General features: G+C 36.2%; 1 protein-coding gene across 1 annotated transcript in view; it reads right to left on the bottom strand.

Annotated features, from left to right (window-relative positions):
* Positions 1-3,000: 3,000 nt before the first annotated feature.
* The window catches only part of LOC117336124 (excitatory amino acid transporter-like), a 33,375-nt gene continuing 17,364 nt past the window's right edge, over positions 3,001-19,011 (bottom strand). The window contains exons 2-12 of the mRNA XM_033896504.1: positions 13,959-14,122; positions 13,516-13,590; positions 13,108-13,230; positions 11,577-11,667; positions 10,749-10,791; positions 10,435-10,540; positions 9,544-9,670; positions 8,213-8,446; positions 6,969-7,163; positions 5,791-5,925; positions 3,001-3,252 (exon numbers count right to left, since the gene is read on the bottom strand). Of these exons, the coding sequence (XP_033752395.1) occupies positions 3,132-3,252; positions 5,791-5,925; positions 6,969-7,163; positions 8,213-8,446; positions 9,544-9,670; positions 10,435-10,540; positions 10,749-10,791; positions 11,577-11,667; positions 13,108-13,230; positions 13,516-13,590; positions 13,959-14,122 (1,414 nt within the window). The 3' untranslated portion in view covers positions 3,001-3,131. The remainder of the gene's footprint in view (positions 3,253-5,790; positions 5,926-6,968; positions 7,164-8,212; positions 8,447-9,543; positions 9,671-10,434; positions 10,541-10,748; positions 10,792-11,576; positions 11,668-13,107; positions 13,231-13,515; positions 13,591-13,958; positions 14,123-19,011) is intronic.

Below are 19,011 nucleotides of genomic sequence, written 5' to 3'. Positions count from 1 at the left end.
CCCCTTAAAAGTACTACTCCGATTTTAACGAAATTTGGTATTCATGATCAGTATAACATGTAGTTGTGCATCCTACATTTTTTTCCAAAAACCAATTTTCAAAATGGCCGCCAACTTCTCATTGGTTGAGACTTGTCCGGACAACTCCTCCTAAAGTACTACTCCGATTTTAACGAAATTTGGTATTCATGATCAGTATAACATGTAGTTGTGCATCCCAATTTTTTTTTTTCGAAAAACCAATTTTCAAAATGGCCGCCGACTTCTCATTGGTTGAGACTTGTCCGGACAACTCCTCCTTAAGTACTACTCCGATTTTAGCGAAACTTGGTATACATGATCAGTATAACATGTAGTTGTGCATCCCACATATTTTTTCTTCAAAAATTTATTTTTCAAAATGGCTGCCGGCTTCTCATTGGTTAAGGCTTGTCCGGACAACTCCCCCTTAAAAGTACTCCGATTTTAACGAAATTTGGTATTCATGATCAGTATAACATGTAGTTGTGCATCCTACATTTTTTTCCAAAAACTAATTTTCAAAATGGCCGCCAACTTCTCATTGGTTGAGACTTGTCCGGACAACTCCTCCTCAAGTACTACTCCGATTTTAACGAAACTTGGTATACATTATCAGTATCACATGTAGTTGTGCATCCCAATTTTTCTTTTGAAAAAAAACATTCTTCAAAATGGCCGCCGGCTTCTCATTGGTTGAGGCGTGTCCGGACAATCCTAAAGTACTACTCTGATTTTAATGAAACTTGGTATTCGTGATCAGTATAACACGTAGTTTAAAAAATGGGAAATAAATAGTTGCACTCCTGGGTCAGGCAGGGGACTTTGTATTGCTGTTGCAATACTATCCATCCTTGTTTCCATTGGTGGAACTCTAGAAGAGGTTTGAAATAGGTGAAAAATAACACTTTGTTGGCTCCCCTTCCTTAACATCCTCACCAATTTCCACCTCAATGGCACCAGCGGAACTCGAGAAGTTAAAAACGTGTTTATCAAGATGGCGGCCATCTTGGATTTCGGACCGACCCGAAAAGTAACAACACTTGATCAAGACTATCTCAGGATCATTTCTGGTAAGGTAGAGCTGAATCCCTCTGGTGGAACTTGAGAAGAAGTTTGAAATATGTGTTGTTCAGGAAAACCATGATTGCGCAATCATGTTACAAAATGGCCGTCGTTGCTACAATTTCAAAGTTTTTAAAAGGCCGAAAAATAACAACTGCTTGTTGGCTCCCCTTCCTTAACATTCTCACCAATTTCCAGTTCAATGACACCAGCGGAACTGGAGAAGAACATTTTAACGTTTTTCAATTTGGATTTTGGACCGACCCGAAAAATAACAACACTTGGTCAGGACCATCTCATGATCATTTCAGGTAAGTTGAAGCTGAATCCCACTGGTGGAACTTGAGAAGAGATTTAAGAGACGGCCACATTGGTCATTCTGGAGAGTTCTAGCAAGATATGAGTAATTGAGAACCGACACTTCTGTTGTGGATGACATAAGAAGCTCCCAGTACTGCTGTAAAAAGTAGATTTACTGTAGTCTATAAAAACAAATATAAAACTCAAACACAGGTTTGTAGTATTATATAACAATACACAATATTAAGCTGTGGACCTGACACCAATAGTGTTATTGAGACTGTTACTGGATAGGTCGGAGCAAGTGAAACCTATGCTAGCTTGTCATTGGAATCTGCCAAGCCTATGAGGTGATTGGCTCAACCAAACAAATCCCCTACCTCTAGCAAAGCGGTCCCCAAGGCCCCTGTATCCCCATCTTGACATCTCGCTCTTGGCTAATTAAAGCAAGCAGCCGGAAGATGACGATAAGTGACCCCATGATGACCTAACCGATGCATGTACTGTGGCAGCCTTGCATTAAAAACGTTTGTCCCATCCCATCTTATCTACATTATCTGCATTTGTACCAAGGGATCTACTGGAACAGATCAATGGAACACCGTAACTCTGAATCACCATCAATAGCGACATGAAGCGGAACACACATATAGGGAATGAAGCATCAGAAGCATACCGTGTTCTAGGAATGCTCCGAAGAAATCTAATTAAAATCTAACCTCTGCTCCACAGGAGGAAAAAGGCTTCCAAGACCATCATAAGACCTAGACTAGAAAACTGCCATCTGGAGCCCACACACACAACACATCAACAGACTAGAAGCAGCAGAGACAAGCATCCAGGTATGTAACCAACATTCCATACTGACGGGACATCATCAGTGTCACAGGTCTGATACAGAATCTGGGATAGGAATCACTAGAGGAACGGGGGAATAAGAATTGCCTCATACTAATCTACAAAGTGATGAACCAACTAATTACCATTCCAGACTCATATCACCTGTCACCATGACTCAATGGCAGCAGTGATCGTCAACCGAAATCACTTATGCGATATATATCTTCCTTGTCAATCTTCCTCCGGAGCACATTCCTAGGATATCTTCAAGGCGAGGCTGTCGCCCAAACAGATATAGGTAGACACTATAGTGTGTTGAGTTTTAAATACAAAGTTTTTTGACACTTGTTATTATTTTTAATAAGTACATGCCGCACATGTGCCACCAGCGAAATACCCTTCGGACATTGCTGATTAGGATCCAGTACCATTTCTCTCCGATGGCAGCTCTTATGAATTTTCGAAGCGAAACCTAGCGGATAATGTAAAAACTACGGCAGTTAATCCAGTCTTCTGTAAAGAGAAGTTAGGTGGTAAATCTAACCATATTTTCATGAATTTGTTGATTTTCATCGCCATACTTTCAATAACTTTTATAGATAGGTTACAGTTTTGTTCACACACCGGTATTAATATCCTCCAAAGACATACTTTTTTTGCAGGAAGGTTGTCTTGTATTTTCCAATGTTTATGAATTAATAATCTAAAAACTAATACAAATCGTATGAAAAGATTCTTTGATTAAAAAAAATGACAAATATTTATGCACCAGTATATTTATTTTGTAACCTACCGTTATAAAACATACAATGATAGTTTGTGACGCCATGCAGTCGTCGTATAAAGCATTATGAGATTAACGGAAATAGGAATAATTCGAATTTGTTACATATGCATATATATCATTTCTATACAAGTAAAACATTTCTTTCACGTTTCTTGTTATTCGACCCGGAAGTACAAAATTTGTTCACCACCATTACACACGTGACCACATGAAGGGCGTTACTAGCACCACGGATCCGGTCTCTGAAAATCAGTAATATAACATCATGTACAACCACGTAAAATACTTATAATGTATAAAGCTAGGATGTGTAATAATGTTAATCTCAATTTCTGATGTTAATCTCAAATTCTGATGTTCTAATACACCACCCAAGAACTAGAATGTGAAAATATGATTCCAATCTCAATTTCCTATGTCAATCACAATTCCTTTTTCATCATCCCAGACCTAGGAGTCAGGTTCTACGGCAGATACGTCATTGGTTGTCTCAAACTAACGTAATGACGTCATTGTCGGTGGGTTATCAGTGAGTAAAGAGAGAGTATAATACAGCATACTTATGTTGATCAGATATCGAGACTGAGTTCCGTACTTATAGAGACCATTTTAGAAATATATATTACATTCTAGAAATCTATCGTAGTATTGTTGTATTGTAGTAGATTTTCAACTAATGAAGATTATTCTGCAAACAAAGGAGCTCGTAAAACATCTCAGAAAAATGAAGACGTCACCAAAGAAAAAGTCAGGAAGAGAAAAAAAAAACGCTATTTCAAAAAGTCTGAAAAAGCTGTTTTTGCTAAAGTTTACACACATATCTTTATGTGATAAACATAATATAACAAAACTTTCCATTTCATATGAAATACGAGGGTGATTGATATGTTGTGAGCCTCGTATTGAAGGAGGTACTCAAGGATGTTCTTTTTAAGTCCTGCTATTCTCTGACTATATAGTAAACAAGATATGCGGCTTTTGCAAAATGGACAAAATTCGTGAAAGAGCAGTGATCCATTATTAGCATCAAGAGATTTAACACCTGAAGATATCCATAATGATATGGTAGCAAAACAAGGGAAAGATGCCCCTTCATATACTACAGTGAAACGGTGAGTGGTGGAATTTAAGCGCGGCCGACAGAGCCTTGAGGATGACCCCGGTCCTGGAAGGCCTGTCAACGTTGCAACCCAAGAAATGGTCAATAAAGTTCATAATATTGTTATGACTGACAGACGAGTCACAGAAATATATATAGCCAGTAGAGTTGACATTTCACGGAAAGAGTTCATTCCATTCTGGAAGATGATCTTGCAATGAGAAAGCTTTCGGCCTGATGGGTACCAAGACTTCTGAAAGGTTATCAGAAGCACACCAGGCGCACATGATCACGTGCTAATCTTAACCTTTTTGAGGAAGATCCTGCCAACTTTCTTTTTTGTCACTATGGATTAAACATGGGTCTATTATTTTACCCCAGAGGCCAAACAATAATCGAAGCAACGGAAGCACCCTTGCTCTCCCCCGCCAAAGAAGGCAAAGACTGTCCAATCAACTGGGAAGGTTATGGCCTCGGTTTTCTGGGATGCAGATAGTATTCTGCTGACAGTATTCTGCTGACAGATTATCTCCAAAAGGGACAAACAATCAATGACACATACTATGCTTCACTTCTGAGGCAGTTACGGAAAATATTAAACTTTAGCCCCACGGAAAGCTCACTAAAGGTGTGTTATTCCGTCAGCACAATGCTCCTGTTCATAAGTCATTGCCATGGCTGCCATTCACGATTGTGGCTTTAAATTGATTAAGCATCCGCCTTATTCACCTGATCTCGCTCCATCAGACTTTCATCTATTTCCAAAACTGAAAATAGCTATTTCAGGTACCCACTTTCAGTCCGATGATGACGTCATAAATGCAGTGGATGACTTTCAGCCAAGAAAAGGAGTTCTATTAAAGGGGCATTGACGTCCTTAAACAACACTGGCAAAAGTGTATAGATACTGAAGGGGATTATATATTGAAAAACAATACAATACGTCCGGTAAAATTCAAATCTTTCATTGTGAGGCTCACAACATATCAATCAGCCTCGTATTTATCAGAGGCTCGGAAAAATGAAACCATTCGTAAACTCGTATTATGATTCTATGAATACGATTGATAGAGAACTACCTAGTAGTTGTATGTTGTACTCATCTACACCACTCTGGAGCCAAAAGAGTAGATAAAAGTTTGTACTCACGTATATAACTCCAGAGCCAGAAGAATAGCTGTGTGTTGTACTCACTTACACAAATCTAGAGCCAGAAGAGTGGTTGTATGTTGTACTTACACAAATCTAGAGCCAGAAGAGTAGTTGTATGTTGTACTCACTTACACAAATCTAGAGCCAGAAGAATAGCTGTGTGTTGTACTCACTTACACAAATCTAGAGCCAGAAGAGTGGTTGTATGTTGTACTTACACAAATCTAGAGCCAGAAGGGTAGTTGTATGTTGTACTCACTTACACAAATCTAGAGCCAGAAGAGTGGTTGTATGTTGTACTCACTTACACAAATCTAGAGCCAGAAGGGTAGTTGTATGTTGTACTCACTTACACAAATCTAGAGCCAGAAGAGTAGTTGTATGTTGTACTCACTTACACAAATCTAGAGCCAGAAGAGTGGTTGTATGTTGTACTCACTTACACAAATCTAGAGCCAGAAGGGTAGTTGTATGTTGTACTCACTTACACAAATCTAGAGCCAGAAGAGTAAATGTAAGTTTTACTTACGTATACCACTCCAGAGCCAGAAGAAGTCCAACAGCTGTGGTGTCCACGTTGATCGATTCCAGAACAATGATGATAATCACAATAGCAGCACTTGGAACGGATGGGATAGAGAGAGAGCTTACGGTTGTCAGCAAGCTGTTGACAAGATGAGTGTCAGATAACAAAGTTTTACATTTATATCACTGATTGGCGACGAGATAAATGTCAGGTTACATGGTGTTACATTTTTTTCAAACGATTACCATACTATCGATGTATACCAAAAACGTACTTTTTAATACCTTGAATCTGTTTCAATTGTTACCTAACAACTAATTGGCACCTTATGCATTGTAACGTCAAGATAGAGGTATATAGTAAAATATCGCCATTTTAAATTTCACCAACAACATTATACAGTGTACTTATGCAGGGGTCATCCCTTCTTGGTATCGTCCATTTGTTGGAATTTCTATGAACACCTGAAACGCTACCCCTAACCTATGTGACTGACAACTTTTAAGAGTTATCCATATCTAAGGATATCTTTTTTGTTGTCAGTTTTATTATTTATTATCATCGGCTTCTGTTCCCAGAGTTCCTGAGGGTTATTGGAAGCCATGACCAATTTAATTCATTGAAAACAGTATCTGACTATTTATAGACTGTTTTTGTTTTATCGTTATTTGATACTTCCCTGTTCCCCAATAACAGCTGTGAAAAATGTCATATTCCAATTATTCTTTTCGTGTAAAACGTATTATTGTCGGTTGCTCGTGAATTGCCCATCTTGCCTTCCAAATATTATCTTTAAGATTTTTAATGTATACCCTCGGAGTAGAGAGTAGTAGTATATTTGAGAAACAGATTAATTACGACCAAGAAGTATTGTCTCCTCTCCATCGCTTAAATTATGATATTGGCTGGTTTTCTGTTTGTTTGGGCGGCAAATAACTGATATGAACAACATTAAGTATCATTACATAATGACTGCAGATTGATACGTTTTCATAAAGACAAAGACCAACCTATTAAGTCTTACATTAGAATCAGGAAACCTTCCTAGCCTTGTTACAATCTGATTTACATTGATTTGTTTCTTTCTGATTAAAGAGGATAGAAGATAAATGGAATAAGTAATGACTATTGCTCTTTGTACGACCTTTTTGAACTACAATTTTATACTATGGAGTAAATACCCAATCATTAAGACGTCTGCCGCAGAATATTCCACTCCCGTCAGGTTGGTGATGAAGAGGCTCGACATAACGATGAAATAGACACTGCCTGGCCGACACATGGCCACACCTAACGGTAAGACGAACCGACATACCTTGACATCAGACTTATTCATGTTTTCACAGGTATTTATCATCTCTGGCATAGCAAGTGCACTGGAAAAATATAAGTAACACAATTCAATTCTTTATTTAATGCGAAAGCTGGTTGTGCTAACTCTTGTATGAGAAAACCGCACAAATAACGCAAAAGTAACAGGTTATATCGAAAGATTATTCCGAAATGACGACAAAAAGCAACGCTTCGGTTTCCAGCATATTTCATAATCTTCCTTAAAACTGCCAACCACATACACTAAGATACCTTATAAATACGTTTATGATTTTGATGAAGTTTTCTGTCGCTGATTGCGTTAGATATTCACATGATGATAAATAAACAGTAAAAAGTTAGGACAATTAGGTCTAAAAAAAAACGCCTACGATATAAGGACAGCCTGCTTTCACTAGGTACCAAAGCTCTGGAAACAAAAATACTCCCTTGCCATGGGATACGAAACCGGTACTGTGGTGGAGTAGAAGTAAAGACCATATTTATATTGTAGAAAGTAAAACAATCCATTAAACTGGGTACAGAGTCATCGCTTTGGAATAGAAGAAGCGCCAGGCAAAGCAAAGTTGGACAGTTAGGCGAGCAAAGCCAGCGTTCTTTTACAATTGATACGGAAATAACGTTATTGTCTATATAAGTAGAAGTAGAACCGACCCTTCCATTAAGATACAGAAGTTAGCCGTTCTTTACCAATACACGTGCCTTCTAACTGTCACTTATGGAAGTATAATACTTTTGTAGGCATTCATGTGTGGACAAACGGACAGTTAACATTTAATTATACAAATAACAACTGCATTGTATTTATTGCATTGTATTTTATTGTATTGTATTGTTTTGTATAGTATTGTTTTGAAATCTATGCAGCGTGCATACTTAAAACAAATGTTATGATGCTAAAGATTACCTTTGCTAAGCGGGCCTTTAGCATCAGTTGATAAAGTTCATTATTTTTAATACCATGTAGCTAGTTATAGACATTAATGTTTAAGTTTAGAAAACTAAAAAAAAAAAAACTTGAATGCACAATGTATATAAACAAAAAATAAAGCTTGCATGTACAATGTTTAATAAAAAAAATCTTTTTACTTACGAACTTGCAGTTCCAAAGGTCGCCATCCACGGCCTGATGGCAGTGAGTAAGAACTTGAATGGATTTTTGCGGATGATGACGAAGTAGACGACAGGGATAAGGACGAAGTGTTGTACCAGTATACCGATCGTATAGTAGAGGATGAACATGCCGAGACTCCGAAATGTGTCCTCAATACTCTCCACCTGTACAATGGATACACATATCAGACTGGCTACTCCCACCGGGGTCGACCTGCAACAATATAATGACATGTTGTATTTCATATTGTTGGTCTTACTATTGACGATATCTCCTTTTTTAAGTAGGGGGGTCGCTTATCCTTGTTAAAATACCATATACTTGTGTTTTGGTACATAGATGATATTTTTATACACCACTTTAAGTGATTTTTTCCCAAACAATGAATTATACGTAGGATAAGTTTCTAACGTTACACATATTTTATTATTATCCGTCTCAGTTCAATTCTTTTATCTTTGTGTAGAGTATACTGTAATGACCCCAATAACGGTGAATTAATCAAATACCATCTGTTGTCCTCATTTTAGTCGGGAAAACACATATTGTATTTTTGACTTTTTGTTTCCGTCAACTTGAAATGTGTACAGTAGAAAAAGTGACTCCAAATTTACACAAACAACATGTGAAATATAAATGGCGCTTGTCAAATCACACACAGTACACCGGATACTATTGGCATTCGTTTTTGTTGAACAGAATGATAAGTCCACTACTTTCAATCTTTAACTGCTACAGCAAAAACTGCATCGGTGGTCGTCACAAAATTTCTAAACACGTTGTGTCTAATTTGGGTTCTAAGGTAGATTGTCATGAGCCTTCCAAAGCTATTATTCTGGCAGTTTGATGTGACACATCGCCGTATAAAACAATGATAACTTTTTTGCGAGTCATTTAATTATATTTCAGCTCATGCTGTTCGCGCAAAAGAGAAAAATCTAAAGTATCACATTCCTTACGATAACGAAAAAATAAATTAAAGAGCGGTGAAAACATATACGTTGCTTTTAAACATTCCTAAATACGATTTATAGTATTTGCATCTTATTGTAATGTCATTGATAACATCTTTAACAATGGCTTCCTCTTTCAATCATATATCTGCATAATCTAATATTATGTTCTTAAGATTGATAAGTGGCTCTGTAGTATGGTATTGATCAATAAGTAATAATGTTTTACTGCTTAATAATTGATTGGGTTTATTTTAAATGCAACAAATTGAGAAATATGTCGGTTTTTTCCCCTTAAACCAACAGTATGAATAAAGCATTTTGGAGAAAAAGACTTTAAAGACAAAACATCTTTACCATATAAACCATTGCATGATCTTGATGAAGATATCAGACGTGGCCCTGAAGAAGGGGATAAAGCTGGTATTAGCTTCCTCCACAGTACTGGCGGCCAACCCCACCACAGCTGAGATCAGGATCACACCTGTACATAATTGATATCTCATATACAATGTACTGTGTTATATTATATAATGTGATAAATTTGTATAGTATCTACACTGTAGTTCGATGAATGATACATATAATCTATATCTATATAGTTGATTTTGCGAGATAGTTATGGTACATATGTATTTGCAAAAGGCGTGGAATTCTCTATGGCATTACACACTCGACGTATTTTAAATTTTTCGTATTCATTGTTTTATTTTACTTTTAAATCAATACATTTACATTTCCCTATTCTGGTGATGATAGAACAAATAAAGATTATACTTAAGATCGTTTAACAAAGAGGTAAGAAAACATTGATAACAGTTTACTGGGGAAAGATAACCAATAATATCTAATTAAAACTTATAAAGGTTATTATATCGGTCATGGCGTCAGTTTATACTGCGTTACATCGCCATAGTTACACGCCTTAATTATATAATACTATTATAATGAGTTATATAATAAGACTTTTCTATACAATTGTAATATGCACATATTTTGTAATATATATATACATGTGATAGACATACAAGTGATGTTGTTTTATGTCTGGATTTATGGAACATATAACGTCTCCCAAGTATTAGCGCATTGCGATGTTCTCACATTATTCGTTGGGTAGGTTAAACTTCGACATTACTCTTATCCAGCTGTGTTTATGATTTTATGAACGCATTTTATGAATGACAGGAAATGAAATAACACCATATACTGTACACTGTTTCCTTATTAAGATATTCAGCTACACACCTAAAAAGTTGATCCCGTTTACAACGCCCACCTCTCTCGTATTGCTAAGTATTGTGGCGTTAGTGCTATTCGTCAACACCGGATCCGCAATGTACCGAGTCTGTGTCTACAATGGTAGCAATGGTTAGGACAACGCAGTGGTGAGATATGGTGTAATTCAAATTCGCGCTTTCATAAATAATATAACAAAGCATTAAAGTAGGTGTAATCTATATTTTGTCACTTGGGAATACCATATAAAGATATCGACTTAGTCTAGTTTCCCTACCAAAATGATATTTCATAAATATTTTCTAACCATAGGAAAAACTTACCTTTTGAAAGCAGGCGCTGACTATGTTGTCTGGTACTACATTACTGAAATATATTATGTTAGTATGTTTGGGTAAAATTTTAAAAAAAAATGTGAGCGGGATTCACATAGGTATCCTATATCTAGCACACCAGCTTTTTATTTTGAAAGTGGTCAATTGTGACCTTTGACTTTCAACCCTGACCGTTCACCACAAAATCTAATCAGGTGTAGAAATTAGTGGTGCGATCTTATGGCGCGAGCATGAAATATGTCTGTCCATGGGGTTTATGTGATATCATAAACAAAAGCTGTTTTAATTCAAAATTGATCCAGTACGAACCTTAACCTTGATTGATGACAATAAAAATCAAACCAGATGTTGAACTTGATGGTGGGATGTTATGTGAATATATTGGACACGAACTTATCACGGATGCACGCACAGAAATATTTGGCGGGAATATAATGAAAAGTGGATATTGAATCAGATGATAAAAAACTGCATAATGGTGAGAATTCGGTACCTATAATCACAGAGGAAACGCAAATTATTGTTTTTATAGATAGAAAGATGAATTTATTGACAATATATTTGTTGATATTGTCAAGTTGTGGTATCCTTGTATGATTTTTATACCGTATATATTAATGTAATAAAAGTGGCAATGTTAAATGGCTATTGTCATACTGTTATAAAATGTTACTAATGTTGTACAGTCTGCTAACGCGATGTCGAGTTTTATAACGATGCTTTTACTATTGTCATATGACATTGCAGGGGAAATGGCACAGTATATAATGAGTCCAACCTCTTTTGAAATGGTTTTGACAGCAAAACGTTCCTCACCGTATGAAGTCGGCAATCATATCCTGTGTCTGGAGATGTCTTGAATTGACAGCTACTTGATTATTTGTGGAAATATACATCATATCGTTACCTGGAAAGAGTGTTAATATGCTAAGGGTCATCTTCAAAGGAGAATATTATTAATTTTAAACACGAATACATATCTTTAACAAATGCTCAAAAACTGTCATGTAACATATCAAAACGTTTGTTTGAAAATATTAGTCTTAAAATCACCAATAACTTGCTGGAGATGCAAACAGATTTTTATATAGAATTACCTTTGTAGTGAGATTAAGCATGGAATGCTTCTAAGTCACACAAATAACCAAACATGAAAAATAGCCAAGCTGCAATGCTCACAAGTGTCTATAGCACAGGAAAGTAGCAGTTGTTTGACCGGATTTGACTTTATATACGTATAAACACTTATTTTGTGTCGACCTTGAAATGCAAATGGCGGCTGTGAATATAATTACACAAATATCGCATAAAGGGAGTCATTTCAATAAAATGCTTCTATATCATACTTTTAAGAAATCTGATCATAGCGAGAAGTACATTTTTAAGATTAATGTTTAACTAGTAATTTTGGGCCTTTTTCAGAAATATGAATATTTTACCCCAAACTCAAGGGTCGAAAAGTTTTTTTCTAAAAGCAGTCTTCTTGTCGTGTATTAAGTGGTTCAGAGCTTTCTAAGAGCATTTTGATGTTTGGAATAACTCCTTATATGCCATATTTGAGTGATATCATTTACAACCGCCATTTGCATTTCAAGGTCAAACTAAAAATAGTGTTTATACATATAATTAAGTCAAATCTTGCCAAACCAATGCTCCTATTATGAGTTGTAGACTCTTGTGAGCAGAACGGAGTGGGTATTTTTGTGCAATATAAGTGATATGAGCTAATTACTTATATCTCACTTAAACATGCATTTTCGCATGTTTTCCTGAAATTTACAAACAGCTTAACAAATTACAAGTCAATAGCAAGGCCAAAAGTTTGCAATGATACATACTAAAAGTTTATCATGTTACTTCTATTAAATTGCACCACAGTAGGAATTTATGGGCTTGTAAAATAACACTATATTTACAGCATTATTTATTAGTAAGCATTATGGTACAGTTTGAGATAGATCGGTATGTAGAAGATCAAGACGTTATGCTGAAAAATAAATTATTTAAGGGATAGATAATTTGGTATCCAGAGCGTCCACGAGCGGACAACTTTTAACCTGTTGGTCAGGTGGTACTTTGGAGATTCTCTAATACGCATGCATGTCTCTCTGATTCAAGAGCGCCGCAGTGAGGAGACTAACAATGTTCGAATGTACCTCTACGAATGGTAACTAATCGCTAAGTATAAAATATGCTAGAGAGCCAATCAAATAAATATAATATAAATACAGTAAAATAGATATAATTATGTTCATGCGCACACCCTACAATTTGACTGGTACAACGACCAATTATAATGCTATCATCCTGGCTGGAATATAAATGCATAAAGGGAAACTGGATATACCTGGTGTGAAGATGAAGTAAACAATTATTCCAAGTATAGCACCAAGGACATTAGACAATACCAGGAATCCTAACGCCAGTGCGCCGACTCGTCCGCTAGACTTCCGGTCCGCGTTAGCAGTCCCTGTTAAGATAAGCATAAACACGGGGAATTTAACAACCAAGAACATCGTTACTAGGAGTTTTCATTTCGAATTATATTTTCCCTATTATTGTTATTTTCAAAGATAAATAAGAAAAATATTATAATTGTCTGAAGATGACATTCGTCAAAAGAATAGCGCAAAACACCCCTTAATGTTATTAATGAATGTTAAGTACCTACCTGTCTTTCTGAAGCGACTATATCGATACATATTGCCATTGTATAGACTTACTATAAACATCAACCTCTATCACTGGTACCTACCTATAATTATACTGCTGGCGATCAGTGGAATTATTGTAAGCATCAACATCCTCATGAACATTTTGCCTGGCAGTGCTGGAAACATTACACGTACAACAGTTAACTGATTGTGAAGAGAAAAGCGGTGATAAGTATATCAAATGACGATTAATCAAGAATGGTGTTCTAAAAATAGAACAGATATAATAACATCCTTCAATAAAAAAAAAAAAATAAATAAATAACAAAAGAAAAATACATAAAAAACAAAGCAAAAAAACACATCGACATTTTAACTTCAATATATCATTTAAACAGGCATTGCGTACTTAACACGTGTCCATATAAAAGTAATTTCATTCAGAAAACTGCAACATGTCATTGTCTTGAAATGATTCCAAATGAATAAAATTGTACATATTATTAGCACTTGAATCAAGAATCAAGAGATTCCTACGTCATACCTAACCACATGATAGCGTCCGTGGACAGGTCTGCAGACCTGAGTCCGAATCCAAGACAGAACCCGACAGCAACGCCCACTGCTGCTAGCACCAACAAAAGGTTCCTTCTCAGACAAGATCTGTTGTCATTTTGTTTTGTCTCGATCGGTTCTTCTTCTGAAGACCTATTTATATTAAGAATAAGAATACTGTATAAATACTTACTGAAGACCTTATCATATTGAGAGTAAGAATCTTAGTGTTTAGTGTCCATTGAAATGAAACTGCAGATGAATTCAAATATCTGTTCAAGATTTTGAATTGTGACTCATTTATGTAAATGAAAATCCGTCTGTTCTGAATTGGTGTTGCCAATGTAAGGCATAACAGGGAATCCTGGATATTCCACAAAATGTGAGAGCTGACAACTGCGAGGATTTCTTGCACTTTTGTTTATTTTACTGAATACACATTATACTTTTTCATTATAAGGGTTCATAGAATGTACATTAAAAGTTGGCAAAAAAGCTTCCAACTGGTGTTCATGTGATTTAGTAATCGGCCACACCCGCCATATCTACTTGATTCTCTAGAAATAATTAAGTGAAAAGACCGTACAAAATACACATAAAATAGCCTTCTAATACAAATTAGATAAGAATGTGTCAAACCATGTAATTTAGCTGCTTCGCCCTTTTATATCTCGTCAGTGTTGTTAAGGACCTAAGGTGTTGATATCTTACAATGACTTTCAAGAGAACTTTAATTATATTACTTTACGTGTGTGTATTATATCACGTGTCACTACAACGTAAATCAAAACGTAACATGCATGTTTGTAGCATTTCTACATCTTCTCTTACTCCTTGCCATGTGCTTTCTTCTTACACTTACTCTGCAAAATCAGCTCATATAAAATTACAGATACTCAAATGTATTAGACTACATATATATCTCTGAAAACTGCGAAGGAGTTCACGAGAAAACCTACAGATAACAACATTATGAAACGTGAAAAGGTTCACGGAACATGTTGGGTGATGCTTGCTATCAGGGTCATCTAAATAGCAAATCCAGTGATATTTTACAAGACTATAAATCACTGTTATGGCGATATTAAATGGAAGTAACATCGGCAATTAAAACAAAAATTAATAAATTGGTTCCGGATTTTAAATTTCCGGATTTTCCGCAAGTGTGTTTACACAGAAAATTTTGTTTTGCCTACAGCGAAAAATGGATGCCCACAGTAAAGGTGAGATAGCGGAAAAACTTAATTTACAACATATGTCAAAACAAGATTAATTCTGTCTTTGGGATAGAGATATTTAATTTTAAATAGGTTTCAGAAAAAAAATTGTGTAGAGAATTGTGGTATTTTGGGTCAAATATCATAATATTTTGCAATTTCTGAGCATTTTTTAAGTTGTTACCATGGTATTTATTCACAGCTCTAAAAATCACAGAAAATATCAGTTAACTTATCCTTCAGAGCTGTATTAAAATTGCAAATGTTGTACAGATTACAAATATATATACTTTATAAAGAGTTTATATGTAGGGTTAACTGGCAATGTTTACAATATCTAAGACATGTGTCATATTTTTCAAAATTGGGCATTTTTACTGTACACTGCTACCTAATGTGTTGAATTATTTGTAAATTTCGACAAAACAAGAAAAAATGCATGTTTCAGCGGAACACAATCGGTTCGTTTGTATCGCATATATTGTACAAAATAACCATGCAGGTATCGGTATACTTTCTAGCCCACAACAGGGGCAATTGATTTGTCTGCAATCCTTTGAGAATTACAGGACCATAACTTTTCATACAAGGCAGATTAATGATTATACAATAATTGTATTTCTCTTTTGAATTTAAGTTTGTCTTATATCCAACATGTAACAGTGTTGTCACATCCTAAAAATCAAATTTCGCGCTGTCAATAGGACCTGTTCTTATGACGTCATGACTACAACCGACCGTTCCAGTCAAAAATGTAGGTTATTGAAATAAATACAAACTCATCAATTTAATTTAAAGATTTTAAACAATTTATTCCACCATAAAGATATTCACCTTTTATACAAACTAATTACATAAGTTGTTGCAAATGATATTGATCAATATGGGGTTTTTTCGTGAATTTTCGTGACGTCAAAGACTTTAGTATAATATATATATAATAGGAACATCAGGGGACCGAGGACCGAGCCCTGGAGTACTCCTGCGTTATTATACCATAAAAACATCATGGTACCGAGGACAGAGCCCTGGGGTACCCATGCGTTAATATACAATAGGAACATCATTGGACCGAGGACAGAGCCCTGGGGTACTCCTGCGTTAATATACCATAAAAACATCATGGGACAGATGACAGAGCCTTGGGGTACCCATGCGTTAATATACAATAGGAATAGTATGCAACCGAGGACCGAGCAATAGGGTACCCCTGCGTTGATATAACATAAAAACATCATGGTACCGAGGTCAGAGCTCTGAGGTACATCTGCGTTAATATACAATAGGAACATCATTGGACGAGGACAGAGACCTAGAACAACCCTGAGTTGATAGATTTAAAAGCTGATAAATATCCCTCAGTAAATACTCTCTGTTTTTATATCAGTTTAGAAATGTTTCTATGATTTTGCTAAGACATGAAGTGATGTATATATATATGGGCCTATAATTTAAAACAATATTTTATAAACCTTTTCATATATTAATAGCATTTATATAAGCACTTTCCAAGAAAGGGGAATAACTCATGATTTGAATGTTTTTAGAGAGTAAGATAAGAGGAAGAATGAGAGAACTTTCAAGTCTTTTATTTATTTATTTATTCTTTGGTACCATGTCATCAGGCCCAGCTGGTTTATAGTGAATATTTCAGAAATACAGCAAACTAACTCATTTTTCTATCTTTGCTTCGTTTGGAAATATCGTTTCAATTAGATGAATACCAAGGTTCGTTCTGATTGGTCAACAACTTCCGGTATGACGACCAGGTGAACAGTCGTGGTGAGGATCACCTCCGTTATTATTTCAACTCTACTACAGTTATATGCAAGTATTTTAGCATAATTTTTGATGTAGTGTGTTACTAAAGAACTGTCTTATGTGAAGATCTGCCTGGTTTGATAAAAAAAAATATTCAAATAGATATTTGGACACCTTCAATACCTGTAAAGAGTGTGCTATATATAACTTTCACCCGTACGTGCACCTGTATAGAACGTACACGTGTCATTAGCTCGTGCGCTTTTCTGAATACGACAAGTACGTACTATTATGTCCAGTATGGAGACAAGTCAAACCCCTATGCCAGACTATAAGTGCGAAAACTTCTCTGATATTTCTGAGTGTTTTAAAAATCTCCACTGCTCCTTCTCTCAAGAATTGACAAATGTCCGTAAGGGCCTGAGTGAACTGAAGGGAAAAGTTGATGTCCTCGACTCAGCTGCTACATGGGTAAACTCCGAAATTAATGATATTCACAGCAAACATCTTCCGTCCATAAGAGACAAAATCAATGATGAAAGGAACGAACGGTTGGCTTTGGAACTTTGGGGGAGGAAGTGGAACCTCGTGGTGAAGGGGTTATCTGGAAATACTAGAGAACTGCCCAAAGACACAGATAAAAAAAACTCCGTGACTTCCTCATTGATGAGCTAAAGCTTGAACGTGGTTATGTAAAGTCAATTTTAATACAAGCCATTCATAGACTTCCATCAGGTGAGGAGGGCACAAGGAATGTTATAGTTCGATTTATGTCCCTTATTGACAGGGACACGGTTCTCAGTCAGGCCCTGAAAATTCTCAAAGCTGGATGCGGATTGGCAGTAGTAACGGATCTGCCACCAGAGTTATCTAAACGTAGAGGAGAGCTACTGAAGCAAAGAACATTAATGCCCCAAGAGAAAAAGAACAAGAGGCCCAAAGGGCCTTAAAGACCCGATCTGACCCAGTTGAATATCCCCCCGGACAGCCATTAAGCCTATAAGGACAACGGCACGCCTACAGTGAGATAAGCAGCAGTGTTGTGATATAAATAGTAATAGTGAGACTGGGCACATGGCTGTGTACAATACAATAACAACATACTCACAAAATTGATGTTAATCCACTTAATTTAATTTCTCCGACTGTAAATTTCACAGACATACCTATTCAAAATGTTTTGCACGAATTTAAATGTTTGTTTTGTGTAATTCTTTTTACCAGCTTGCCTTCTAGGGGCATGAGGGTCCCGCAGATATGAAATAGATGTGTATGGTCTGTTGACATTTTCATTCCAATGACATGAAGCGAGGAAAGCACGAGTCTGATATTGCTTGCTTCCAAAGACAATACGCTTATCCTCATAAATGTTCAGTGTATTGTTGAAACTTTCAACAAAATATGTGTCCTTTCCTAGTTTGAAATCTTGAGGATTTTTATACACTGTAGAATTTTGAATAACACCACGGAGAAGTTTTTCTGCTACTGGATCAGTTATCACCAGTCTGGAAGGCTCATAATTTGGATCTTTTTGACATCGTGATGATTTTGGGCAATCTGTATGGTTGTCACGATAATGCTGCACTACATTGTCTAGTAGCTTGGTCAGAACATTGGCATCACCGTCACAGTTTCTAACAGCCCAGTGGAAATGAGTGGCGATGGGTTCAACTTTGTCGTTAAGTTGTTCAGACCAAATCTTTCCCTCTTTGTACTTTGGTCCTGACGCTACAGCAGACAAAGATTTCTTCATACTCTTAATACCATGCCATGTATCATTTTGATTTTGGGTGAATGGGTGATCTTTCACCAGTTTGTTTATGGCCATATTTCTATCGTGTGTATGTGTCCTTATAGAAATATCCTGACTTTCAAAATATTCATATATCTTCTCTGTTCCCATCTTCTCATGACGTTGTGTAACTGGTTCATCAACCTTACTTATGTGAACACAGTCAAGAACTTTGTGAGTTTTGTCTCCAATAACCACCACACTGGTGTCTTTGGAATTTTTGCGCCAGCCATGACGAGCATCCGTTATGATATCAATGCCGTCTAGATCTT

The sequence above is a fragment of the Pecten maximus genome, chromosome 10 (genome assembly GCF_902652985.1).
Source record: "Pecten maximus chromosome 10, xPecMax1.1, whole genome shotgun sequence".
In the NCBI taxonomy this organism is placed as follows: Eukaryota; Metazoa; Mollusca; class Bivalvia; order Pectinida; family Pectinidae; genus Pecten; species Pecten maximus.
The sequence above is the reverse complement of the archived record's forward strand: the minus strand, read 5'-3'. Positions and strand labels throughout refer to the sequence as shown.